The 12443-nt window shown below is 52.4% G+C and overlaps 1 protein-coding gene across 4 annotated transcripts in view; it reads right to left on the bottom strand.

The window, feature by feature from the left end:
- Positions 1–2312: 2312 nt before the first annotated feature.
- Positions 2313–12443, bottom strand: part of CGNL1 (cingulin like 1) — a 163720-nt gene continuing 153589 nt past the window's right edge. For all 4 annotated transcript variants that reach the window (XM_081229529.1, XM_081229530.1, XM_081229531.1 and 1 more), the window contains 5 exons: positions 9441–9524; positions 8452–8576; positions 6972–7080; positions 6435–6598; positions 2313–5351 (listed from right to left, as the gene is read on the bottom strand). In XM_081229529.1, coding sequence (XP_081085655.1) covers positions 5210–5351; positions 6435–6598; positions 6972–7080; positions 8452–8576; positions 9441–9524 — 624 coding nt within the window. In that variant the 3' untranslated portion in view covers positions 2313–5209. The remainder of the gene's footprint in view (positions 5352–6434; positions 6599–6971; positions 7081–8451; positions 8577–9440; positions 9525–12443) is intronic.

Genomic DNA, 12443 nt, shown 5'->3' with positions numbered 1-12443 from the left:
AGGCAGCAGAGCTCCTTGGCTCCGAGTGCGAACTCCAGACGCAGTCCCAGACTCCAGTCCTGGCTCTTCCATGGGCTGCCATGTGCCCTGGGGAAGGTTAGTAACTCCCTCTGCCTCTGTCACGAGCACCTGCTCAGGGGGTAGTCAGAGGAATCAAGTGAGTAGATACAAGTGAGGGTTTACAACAATGCCCAATATAGAGCAGTAAGTGGCCAACACACTTAGCTATTGAATTGTACGTGGAAAACCAGGGGAAACCAGTGGCACCGGCTATAGGCAGAGGGCTAGCCAAGCCCAAGGGCAGACAAATTTGGTGTGCCATAAATATACGAAGGACTTAATATTTGTATCTAATTTCCACTTAGCTTGATAATCATTTTTGTAATCACACTATAAGCTTATAAAGGTCCTAGACAGGGCCTTAAACCTTGTATCTGCAACAACACCTGGCCCATGCTGGCAGGTTCTGCCCTTGGGCTGGCTACTTACTCCACATGTGACCTATGGGAAAATGCCCAGCCTCCCCAAGCCTCAGATTCCTTACCTGCCAACATTTCTGCCTTGCTTGTAAAACTGTTTAATTTTGTTTACCCAGAAGATCTCTGGAATCACATGCCCCATCCCCGGGGCGCTGTTGACAACTGTTGTGAGACCAAGTGAGATTCCTCACGGTAGGAAACTTGCAAAGCTACCGACACAGAATAGGTGTCATTGTTGAATGTCTCTTGGAAGGGCACTGCACCCTTTCCAGCTTTACCAAACCCGGCATGGGGCACACACTCAAATCTTGCTCTGCAGATGGAGACAGGCTGGGTCTCAGGTCATACACATGAACATCCACGGTGACTTTCAGTGCAGGTCTGAGAGCAGGACCAAGGCCTGCTGACCCCTCCACAAAGCCTGGAATTTCTGGACTTGAGGCTGTTCAGCTGCTGATAGGAACTTGCTGTCCAGTCATTTTCTCCTGTCATTTGAAAGTTTAGAAAATTTTCTGACTGATGACTATCTTCCTACAAAGACAGAATCGCTGAAACCATCCACAAGTTCAAAAAAGGAAGAATGTCGAGAATGTGGGGGAAGGAGCTAGCTGCGGGCCTGGAAGGACTTTTTCCCTTTGGCTCTGAGCTCCTGAGTCACTTCCCTCCCACAGGCACAGGGGACAGGTAACCTCTCAGGATCTCTTATGCTCACCACAAAGACCCTGGCACAGGGGCCAAAGAGGCTTAAATACAGTTTCAAAAGCAACTAGGACCAAAAGGGTGTCTTTTACTTACAAATGATAAAATTACACCCCCAAAATCCTGACCTTTCTTTAAAAAAAAAGAGCAAACAATTTATGCAAAGACTTTGAGGACTTATTAAAATTAGAAAAGCTCATCTATATTTGAGATGCTCTGTTTAGTCAGAATAAAGGGAGTCAAGGGCTGCAAGCTGGATGGGCCAGATGTTTACATCACTGGGGGCGTTGAGGGGGCAGTGGTCAGAGCTACGGGCAAGAAGCAGCAGCCACCTGCGGCGGCTTTAAGGGTTTAATGGAGAAAAGCCCTGGTGGATGGCAGTGTCGGGGGAACCCACCAGGGTTGCCGAGGGGCGCAGAGGAACAGCAGCAGGCCGCCCTGACCACCTTTAGAACCAGAGACACAAGGAGGAGGTATGGTCGCCCAAGTCCTGTGCATCCTGTGCAGTCCTGTCCGGCTGCATCACCGCTGGAAACGCTGCACAAAAGAGGGGTAACAACAGAAAAAGGCTGACCTCCACCTGCTCCCACAAGCTGACCCTGACCAGAGTCGTCATCAGTCGTTGGGGGGGACCCAGGGCCTTTAGGGATCAGCCTCCAGAGGACAGGGCAGAGAATGGCACTGAGGACCATGAGCAGTGTAGGTCCCTTCCACGTGGAAGTGACTCCCGTTTCATATAAAATGGACCAGGGTACCTGCTGTTAGCCTGCTGCAGATCATGTGAGATTATGTGCTAACTGTGATTGCAGGAGAACCCATTTCAGTTTTGGAACAAGGGAAAAACAGGGGGTGCCTGTTTATTCTCAGTTATCAACACACTTCCCCTTTTGCCATTTTCTGGAAATGGGCAGTCTGGATTTCTCAGAACATCACAACCATCCAGGGGCATTAATCCTCTCAGCGTGCCCCACTTACCCCCTCCCCACCCTTCTATTTCAGACACGGGTCCCAGCCTGGAACGCCCCAAGTTCCCCTACCTTGGGTAGCTTCCAGCCATTCACCTGGGCTGTTTCTTGGCAGACACGGAGCCAAGCTCTGGAGAAAACAAGGGAGTCGAAATAACGGGAGTCAAGATTCCTGCTGGGTGATACCGTTTATTGAAAGGCAAACTTGCTTTCTCCAGGAGTTCACTTACATGGAGGTAGCTGCCTAAGAATGTCTCTTCCCGGTGACAAACCTAGGCAATCAAACCATACCCGAAAGCAGAAACCCAACAAAATAAGACTATCGGCATTGTCGGATGACACTCAGAAGCAGGAAAAAAAATTATAAAGCTATATGATGATTGTCTCTTCAGCACTGCATTTGGCCACATACTTGTTTATTAAATAAAATATCTTTTTTCTTTTTAAACTAGCTAAAGAAAATACTCTTGAGTAGGGTTAGTTCTTAAAGCGACAAACAGAAAAAAATATGTATGTGTACATAATAAGATCAAAGAATGACAGCGTGTCAGAGCTGGCAAGGACCTTGAGCCCTGGTCCTCAATCATTCCCCGTCATCTGCCGCTCTGAGTGCAGGCCTCTCAAGGTCACCCGTCAAGGTCACCACAGTAAGATGAGCTGGTACTTGAAAACATCTCTCCTCTCAGCTCCCAGGCTCATATTCCTCCCATCCTGGTGCACTGCATGCATCCAGTTCACTGCCAGCCCCATTACAGCGCAGGAGGGCGCATTTGTTGACATTTTTAACGTTCCAATTTTAGGGTAAAGATGCAGATCTTCTGAATGGTGAGCTCTGTTCTCTTTTCACAGGCAGTTTGTTTCTTGCAGCCTGCCTCATGGCTACCCGAAGGAACTGGCCAGAATGAGAGGCAGAAACTTTCTCACAAACCAAGACAGATGCTGACTCGCTCCCAAAGTTCTTGGGCCCCCAACTTTTCCCATCTCTAATCTGTAGTGATGAGCGGGTGGAAGCATTGCTGGGCAGGCTTCTTGGCAAATTCCTAATGGTGGTGGAAGCAGCGGGGAACTCAACAACATATGAGAGTCGAAGAACCCCTGTGGGTTCCAATGAGCCAGTCAACCAATCACAGGCTTGCTGCCTCCCCAAGAGGACAGAGGGGCTCCGGGGCTCAGCCTCTGTGTTCATTGGTGTGACTGTTGTCTATCACCCCTTTTCCCCTGACAGTGCTCCAGGAAGGGAGGGATTTTGATCCACTTTATTTACTGCTGTGTCCCCAGTGCCAAAGACTGGGATATCATGGATGTCCAATAAATATACGCTAAATGAATGAATGGCTAAAGGGAGGAATCTCTCCATACAAGTAAGCAGAGGCAAGAAGCACTCCACCCAGCAGAGGTAGAAGAGGGCTTGGCTCTTCTGCTCTGGCGCCTCACCCATGGCGGCGGGGGGCGACGACACCTACCCATAAATGGGGCTGATCACTCTGAATCCTGCTGGGTGCGCTCTGTGACCTGGGGTAGGTAGGGCCCTGAGATTCCCTGCTTCCTGTGGCAACTGTCATGGAGCGCTGGGGTCACAGGCCTCTTATCTACCAGGATATGTGGGGACACTGTGAGGTAGCTGAACACTCACTCACATGCACACAACTCGAAGGGTTCCCTCCCTGGCCACGGCCCTGACTGGCTGTGATTGGACCTGGCCTCTGTGTGTGCCTAGGGATCATCACAGTGGAGGTGACACCAGGAAGGCCAAGAGGAAGTGCCGGGATACCCAGCATCCTCCCAGTGCCTCCCTGAAATTCCATCCCAGCAACGTGGCCTTGCCCAGACCTCACCCAGTCCCAGACCTCCTGCCTGGTGCCGGCCGCTGTGCCTCTGTCCCAGAAGTCAGGATTCTTCCAGTTTGCACAGACATGCCTCTGTCTGACTTCTGCTTCCTTCCTCCCTTTCCTGACATAAACCTGAGATCCTGTTCAATCTGCCTCTTGCAGAGGCATCCTACACATCCCCCCAGCTTTCAACAACTTCTTCCTCTTCCACCTCCTCCTTCCTACCCACGCTCACACACGCCTGCTTATCTCCTCCATGACCTTACTGCACATCACCTGCCTCTTCCTCAAGCCTAAGTCCACGAACCTTGCTCCCAAACCCTCACAGTCCCCACCTGGTAACCACCCCGTCCAGGGACAGTGGAGAGAGTGTAGTTTGGAGGCGGGAGGAAAGGACCAAAAAGACACGACAGGAGGGCTCCACCCCCGGCCCCGGAAACCAAGATCATTTGTCAAAAACCGTACGTGCATGTCTGCCCACTCCACCTGTGCAAAAGAAATTGCGGCTCGTGACTGGTATTGGTCTCAGCATGGTTCAAAAATTTTAACAAAATTCTAGATAAAATAAGCAACCAAGGACCACGGATACAAGCGACCTCTGACTTCCCTCTCTCCATCAACAAGTTCTTTACCAAGACCACTTGAACTTCTCTTCTTAGGATTAACTGTGCCTTATCACCACAATTCCTTTTTCCAACTCTGATGCCCAGAGTGGTCTGTACTTTCTCCCTCTTGCCTCTGGCTCAGTTATACTTAAAAATCTAGTAGCTTTGTATTTTTAAAAATAATACTCAATAGAGATGTGTGAACTTTACAAACAAGCCACCCCACGAAGCCTCTGCAACATTCCAAAATGGAACAGCAGCAGTCTGTGAGAAGGTCTGATTTAAAATATGTACAGCCTATGCATCCCCCCCGCTTCACAATGGCTATTAAATAGGAACTAGCATTTGGACCCTTTTTCTTGACGGGGGTGCGGAGGGCAGAGAGGAGCAGCAATGCAGATGGTGCTGCAGACAGCTGTGCAGAACGGGGGCTCCATCCTGCCAAGTGGCTGCAGGCGTCTCAACGCATACCCGGCAATAGCTGCTGTCTAAGCTACCAGAGCTGTGCTGCCATAGAGATCCTAGGAGGACATGACGTCACAGGGGGGAATTATCTGGTCCACGAAGAGGAGGTGATGGCGCTCCCTTCCTCGCCTCCCGCTGCGGGCGGCTGCAGGCCCCTGGAAGTGGGCTCAGATCTGGCTGGCGGCGGTGCTATCCTTGGGGAAGGTGTAGCTCAGCGGCGCCTCATAGAGGCTCCCCCCATCCGTGCTGAGGTCGTCGTCGTCATCGCCGTCCACGTCATCCAGCACTTTGCTTGGCAGCTTCTTAAGTCTGCAAAACAACAGGCGGTGTGTTTCCTGGCCCTGGACCGGGGCTCACCTCCGATCTGGAGGCGAAGGGGTTCTAGGCGCCTGTCTCTCCACCCCAGCAAGTGGCATATAAGCACAGGAACTTAACTTGTCTGCACCTGCCAGTTCCTATAGCAACAGGAAGCAAACTGCCCACCTGAGAGCACGGGAGGCTGCTGCTGACAGGGTGGGCTGGGCAGGGCTGGGGCAAGGTCAACAGTACTGATTTTTCCTTCTGCCTCAAGCTCCAATATGGCTCAGCAGGGTGCTGCCATAAATCCCATCTTAATTTAAAATTTTATCATCTTGTTCACCATGGGTTGTTTGCATTAATTTTTTTTAATATTGCATCTTGATTGAGATTTTTGGTGTCCCCTTAAATTTTGCCCCCTAATGCCAGCCTGGGGCTGGGTTCTCGATAGACATGCCCTGTTTACAGGATTCTCAACAGGCTCCAGTCTTCTGGGCATTTATAAGAGAACTTCCTGGGCAGCCAGCAAAAAGCCCCAGGTCACAGTCGGCCTCCAAGAAAGGCCCAGCTCCATGAATGGGTGTGAACTTAAACTCAACCCCTCACTCCAATGTCCCAGGCAGTGACCCTGAGGCAGGGAAAGCAACCCGGCACCTAATCCCCCATCCTTAGGGCCGTGGCAGGGGAGCTCGAGAGAGCAGCTCTCTCCGGAGACCAGGTTTGGGATATCCTCGTCCTCCTGAGAACACAAGCCACAACTTTATCTCATTTCTCCCTAACCCAGGAGTCCCTAAGGGCTGGTCCAGGAGCTGCTCCCTGCATGGTGGTGTGAGCTAGTCTGACATCCCTGACAGGGATGATACCTGCCCAGCTGACACCGGGGCAATGGTACGAGGATGACACATGTGACACCCTACTGATCACGTGGGGCGACTGGAGTGGATACAGCCGCTCTCACCCCTAGGATGGGATGACCCCAAAGGTGACAACAAGGGATCAGCTTGAGACAAAGGAGTGGGAGCGCTCTGAAAGCATCAGGCTCCCCTCAAACGTCAGGGCCATCACAGCCCCGGGGGGGTCGCCGCACGTGCCCACCTTAAGTCCTTCTTCATGGAATTTAGCTGCCCCTGCAGCTGCTCATTCACGTCCATCTGTTCCTCCAGCTCCCTCTGCAGCTTCTTCTTAGAACTTTCCAGTCTGTCTATTTCCTCCTCAGCCTCCTCCACCTGTCGCTTCATTGCTTTCAAGCGCAAGCTCAGCTGCAGGGGGAAGGCAGGCCGTGAGCCAGAGGGTCGCCCAGCCCAGCACGGAGAGGCCAGTGGTCCAGCCCCCTTCTGTCCCAGCAACCAAGGTGTGGCAAAGGGGGCAACCAGCCTCACGGGAAACTGGAGATGAGACTCTAAGACCAAAAATTCTACTTTTTAAAAGCCAAGTTCAGGGTCTGAAGTTTGCTGAAATCCCCTACTAAAGTGGGCTCTAAAGGCCCCATTCCATGACGTAAGGGGTGGAGTGGAAAGGGCGGACTCAGTCCACTCAACTTCACCGCTTGCCTGCCCGCCGAGGCCTCCCCTCCCTCTCGCTTCCCCAGCCCGAGACATTAAATCTTAAAAGAGCTCGCAGAGGGTCCCGCACCTGGTCCTTCTGATCAGTCAGCGACAGATGCTCATCGTCCACCTGCATCACTAGCTCTTTCACCTTCCGCTCCAGCCGGCGGTTGCTGACCTGGAGACTGGCCCGGTCCCTGGAAGAGCGGGGGAAGCAGAACAGAGGACCGTCTCATCCCAGCCCCCCGGGAGGCCAGCCCAGGGCTGCCTGGTGGACGCAGGGTCAGAGAGACTCACAAGTGTACAGTAGGACAGCGCTGCTCATTGGACAGATGAGGAAACAGGGGCTCTGAGACGGGGAGGGACTTTGCCCAAGGCTGCAGAGCCAGAGAGAGGCTGAGCCGGAGCCAGACCTGCCCTGAGTGCTCCCAGTCCTGGGCTTTACTTGGTAAGGCAGTGGGTCATAGACTGCCAGGCTGTGAATGTTTGGAGTTTACTCCAGGCTGCCCTGGAGCAAAAAGGCCCAGTCCCTAAAGTCTTACTGAAAATGGATAATGTAAAGTACTCTATGCACACACACCCACACTGCTTCTAGGAAGGTGAGGGGCCATGAGTAAGAACTGAGGCTGGGGGCTTCCCTGGTGGCGCAGTGGTTAAGAATCCGCCTGCCAAGGCAGGCGACGCGGGTTCGAGCCCTGGTCCGGGAGGATCCCACGTGCCACGGAGCAGCTAAGCCCATGCACCACAACTACTGAGCCTGTGCTCTAGAGCCTGCGAGCCACAACTACTGAGCCCACGCTCTACAGCCCATGAGCCACAACTACTGAGCCCTCGCTCTAGAGCCCACAAGCCACGACTACTGAACCTGCGTGCCACAACTGCTGAAGCCCATGCGCCTAGAGACCCTGCTCTGCAACAAGAGAGGCCGCCGTGACAAGAAGCCGGCGCGCCACGGCGAGGAGTGGCCCCTGCTCGCCGCAATTAGAGAAAGCCCACACGCAGCAGCAGAGACCCAATGCAGCCAAAAATAAAAATTAAAAAAAAAAAAAAAAACTGAGGCTGGTCAAGCTTAACCCGGTACTGGCCCTCAGGCTGTGGTCTGAGAACAAGCTGTAGAGAATCACATGTAGTCATCTGATCCTGTGTCCCTTCCACCCACATGCCCATGTCTGACAGATGGCCACTCAGTCTCTGCTTGAATATACCTGGCCCCCCAGAGCAGAGACGGCCCCCTTACCTCTATTCCAGCTCAAACTCAGTAGCTTACAAGGCAGCCTGTCCTATTTAAGGCATGGGAAAAGGAGCAGCTAAGAACTGAGCAGTGGGGAGTCCCAAGTTTTAGTCCTGCTACATCAATATTCTGCCAGGCTACCTTCCTCAAGTCATTTACTTTGGTGGGTCTCAGTTTTCTCATCTATAAAATGGAAACAATTTTCCAGCAAGGTTGTACTTGCTCTGCCTTCCTCACAGGCTTTCGAGGATGGGAAGAGATACAGGTGTGAAAGCATTTTGTAATGTGATGCCCACTACCCACCAGGGCCTCTGCACCACGGCTGGGCCCGTCTCACCTCTCCTCGCTCTCCAGACGGTCCTCCAGCTCTGCGATCCTGGCCTCCATCTGCACCACCAGCCCCTCTTTGCTGGACCTGTAGGAACCTTCCAGGTGGATAATCCGGCTCTTTAAGTCCTTGTTCTGGAATTAGACAGGGAGGCTGTGAGGGGCTGTGTCTGCCGGGCCCTCTGTGCAGAGCAGAGCAGAACACAGGGTGGGGCAGTGTTTGGTCAGTGACTGCGGTAAGCCTGCTTTCCACCTTAGGATGTGTGGCCCCAGGAGACCTGGGGATGTATCCAGGGAAAAGCTTTGCACTCATGTCCTGGCAAGCCAAAAGAAGAGATTCTATCACATTGCTTAGAAGCCTGAGTGAAATCTTTGCATGTCCTAAGACTACTGGATGTCAGACAAATGAGGTTGACCTTGGCCTTTTATAAACCTATTGAGGCAGGGACTTCCCTGGATGCTCAGTGGTTAAGACTCTGCGCTTCCATTGCAGGGGGTGTGGGTTTGAGCCCTGGTCGGGGAACTAAGATCCCATGTGCTGTGTGGCACAGCCAAAATAAATAAATAAATAAACCTACTGGGGTGGGACAGGAGAAATAGGCTCCTTCAGCAATATCCTACATCATATTCGGTGAAGAACTTACATGAATGGCATGTAAAAGAAATAGTGATTCAAGTAAGGTTTGTTAGCAACTCCTGCATCTGAGGACACTGCTTCTTTATTATTCTCCTTTCATTCGAATTTAGCCCTCTTTAGGATCTAGAAACCACACTTGCAATTCTACCTCTCCCCAGCTGCTAAACTCACAAGCACGCTTAATATTGTGGGAATAACCTCTCTGGAAAAGGCCTCAGAAACACCTGTACCTCTCAGGTGAGTTACTCTGCAGAGTTCTTGGGGGTGCTGTGCAAAGAAGGCTCAACCAAGGGGCTCTAGTCCAAAGCCATGGCGGGGGCGGGTGGGGGGAGGGAGGGGTTCATGGGGCCAGCTGCCCTCACCTGTCTCTCCAGGGAAATCTTGTCACACTCTAAGTCTTGCTTCACGGCTCGCTCCTGAAGTAGCTCGTTCCGCATCTGCTCCATCTACACCACACAGTGCAAAAGCCCAGAGGTTAGAGGGGCTGTTCCTATAGCCTCTGTGCTGAAATGGTTCGCAGGTATGAATTCCAACAACCAAGTCAGCTCCCCTTTATGACGGGGGCCTCTTGTCTTCTCCCCTTGAATACTGGAGCCGCCCCTTAGATATTCTTGAGTTCTCAACGATTGCAACAATAATGATACAAATACCAGTAATAGTCCAAGTTAACCCTGCAGTGATGGGTCGAATCGTGTCCCCTCCAAAAAGACATATTAAAGTCCTAACCCCTAGAACCTCAGATGTGACCTTATTTGGAAATAGGATCTTCACAGAGGTAATCAAGTTAAACTGAGGTCATTAGGGCGGGCTCAAATCCAGTATGACCGGTGTCCTTATAAAAAGGGGAAGTTTGAATGCAGAGACAGACATGCACAGAGGCAAGACAGAGAAACGGGGAGAATGCCACGTGAAGACGGAGGATTGGAGTGAGACATCTACAAGTGAAGGAGCACCAAAGATTGCCGGCAAACTCCCAGAAGCTAGGAAGAAGCAAGGAAGGATTCTCCTACAGGTCTGGAGGGAGTACGACCCTGCTGACACTTTGCTTGCAGGCTTTGGGCCTCCAGAACTTGAGACAACATATTTTTGTTGTTCTAGGCCACCGAGTTTATGGTACTGATAATTTGTTACAGCAGCCCTAGGGAATCGCTACACCTGCTCAGCACTCCACCTGTACTATCCTACGACATCCCCACAACAAGCCTATGACGCAGGTAATATCTCTGTTGAGGACATCAGGGCTTGGAGAAGTTAATCAACTTGGATCATGACCAATCATCCCAGCCCACCCAGGACTGAGGATGTGCTCAGGCCACGTGACTCTGAACGCTAAGACTGAGGGAGTCCCAGGCAAACTGGGATGAGTCAGTCACCCAACTTGCCAGGGATCTACACAAGTAGTAACAGGGGAAGCTAGTATTCCCCTGAGCTGCTGGCTGCTGCATTACAAGTTCGAGCTTCGGCAAAGGCTTCTGCGGTCAGCATATCTCAGATGCTGCTAGATTTCTCCCTTCTTATGCCAAAAACAGAAGTCAGCAAGAACACTCCAGGTGTCCTGCCAAAGGCTAAGCCTCACCGAGGATTTCTTCTATATTAATAGGAAATGAGCCTAGCTGAGCGGCATCTGGAAAGAAACCCTGTCGCCTGCCTATCGGTGTCTCCATTCCCCATCCCCAGTGGGCCTTAGCAACAGTGAAATGCGCTTCGGAGGCAGAGGCCCCAGACCCTGTTCCCAGGACCGTCCAGAAGAGGGCAACCTGAAGAAGCCCAGAGAACTAAGAAGGTGAGCCAGGAGAATAAAACTGCCTGTTCCTTCTTAAGGCCGGGTCCGACAGAGGTAAGAGGTGTGCACACAGGAGTCCCTGGATGCCTGGGGAGCACGTGTTAACAGTCTCACCCTGACCAGCCTTGATTTGGATTTTCACAAATCCAAATCCTGTACAAGCACCCTCGTGAGTAAAACATAAGCTCACCCCCTTCCCTGCCATCCACTTGGAGTGCAAGGCCTGAGGAATAATGAGAGGAGACGCCACCACGACGGGCTAGGCTTGCATCTCCCACTGTCCTGACCACAGCGTATGCACAGAGTGACAAGCAGAGTGGTGTGGCTGGCCCAGAGTGGGTGACCTGCCCACAGAGGAGGGTGAACCTGTGTGGTCCAAAAAAACGTTTACATTTTTGCATTTCTGACTGGCAGGCTTCTAAGTCAAAGGGGTTCCGAAGTTTACAGCAGCGTACACTGAGGTCCGGGGCAGTTATCCACATCTCGGGAGGGAGAAGGATCAGAACACAGGCCGTGCCTACTCAAGGCCCAGTACCTCACCTTCTCTGGCTCTCTAGGCTAACTCAGCGAAAAGGCTTCGAATAGACTTAGGGTCTACATACAGCTGTCACGTAAAAAACCAAGATCCAGGAGGCAGCTGCTGCTCCTTGTACGCAGCAGGGGAAAACATGCCAGCCGTGCACAGGCCAGCAAGCAGAGCACATAAAACTCCTCCCTTGGCTCCACGCCCCCGCCTGGCCCCGGGCCCTCGAAAATCACATGCTGCAAAGAGGGCCCTGGACAATTCCTCTAACTGCTCTAGGAGCACCAGGTCCACGGGTAATGAATGCAGCCTCACAGCCCCACTCCAAGCACGGCTGTGAATCAGCCAACACCCCTACAGAGGTCGTCAGCAGGGCTGGGCCACGGGACCACGATGTGCCTCCTGGGGGAAACTGTTCTGTTCATGCCTGCTGGGCAGAGGCCAGGACCTCACTGAGGACACGGCTAAACTTTCACCGCGACGGGAAGCAATTACACAGACAGGGAGCAATGGCCCAGCTTCTCTTCCTGGCTCTGCATCCACCTGCATGTGACCTTGGTCGCCTTACCTCTGGCATGTGGACTCCTCATTTCTAAACAAGGAAGCTGAACAAGGCGGCCTGTAGGCCCTTGGAGCTGGCCTACAATGCAGTGAAAGCACATTCGGTGCCTCCCGCCCGCCGTGTGGCGCTGTGCGGCCCTCCTTCTAAGGCCCCTGTCTCCATCTTTCAGCTACAGTAGCCATTCCATGTCTCCAGACCTTTAGGGGCGTCCCCAGAAAAGACCCACTCGGTCAGGGTGAGAGCAAGTGTGTGTTTGTGAACACATATGTTTGAGTGCTGGGGGTGGGGTGGTCTTGGAATGTTGGGGTAGGCCCATGCATTCGTTCAGACTGTATTATCACAGCCCTAGGCTGGACATCGTGACAGTACCTGACCTCATTATAGGCTCGTGGGGGACAAATGAACAAGCCCTGTCCCTGTGGTCAGTGTTACTGCAATGGGGAAGGACAGCATGCTGGCACGGGGTGCACGGCAGTGGTCACAGCCCAGACTGGGAG

Source organism: Mesoplodon bidens (assembly GCF_964165515.1).
Source record: "Mesoplodon bidens genome assembly, chromosome: 3".
NCBI classification, from domain to species: domain Eukaryota; kingdom Metazoa; phylum Chordata; class Mammalia; order Artiodactyla; family Ziphiidae; genus Mesoplodon; species Mesoplodon bidens.
Note: the sequence above shows the minus strand (reverse complement) of the source record. Positions and strands in the feature narration are given on the sequence as shown.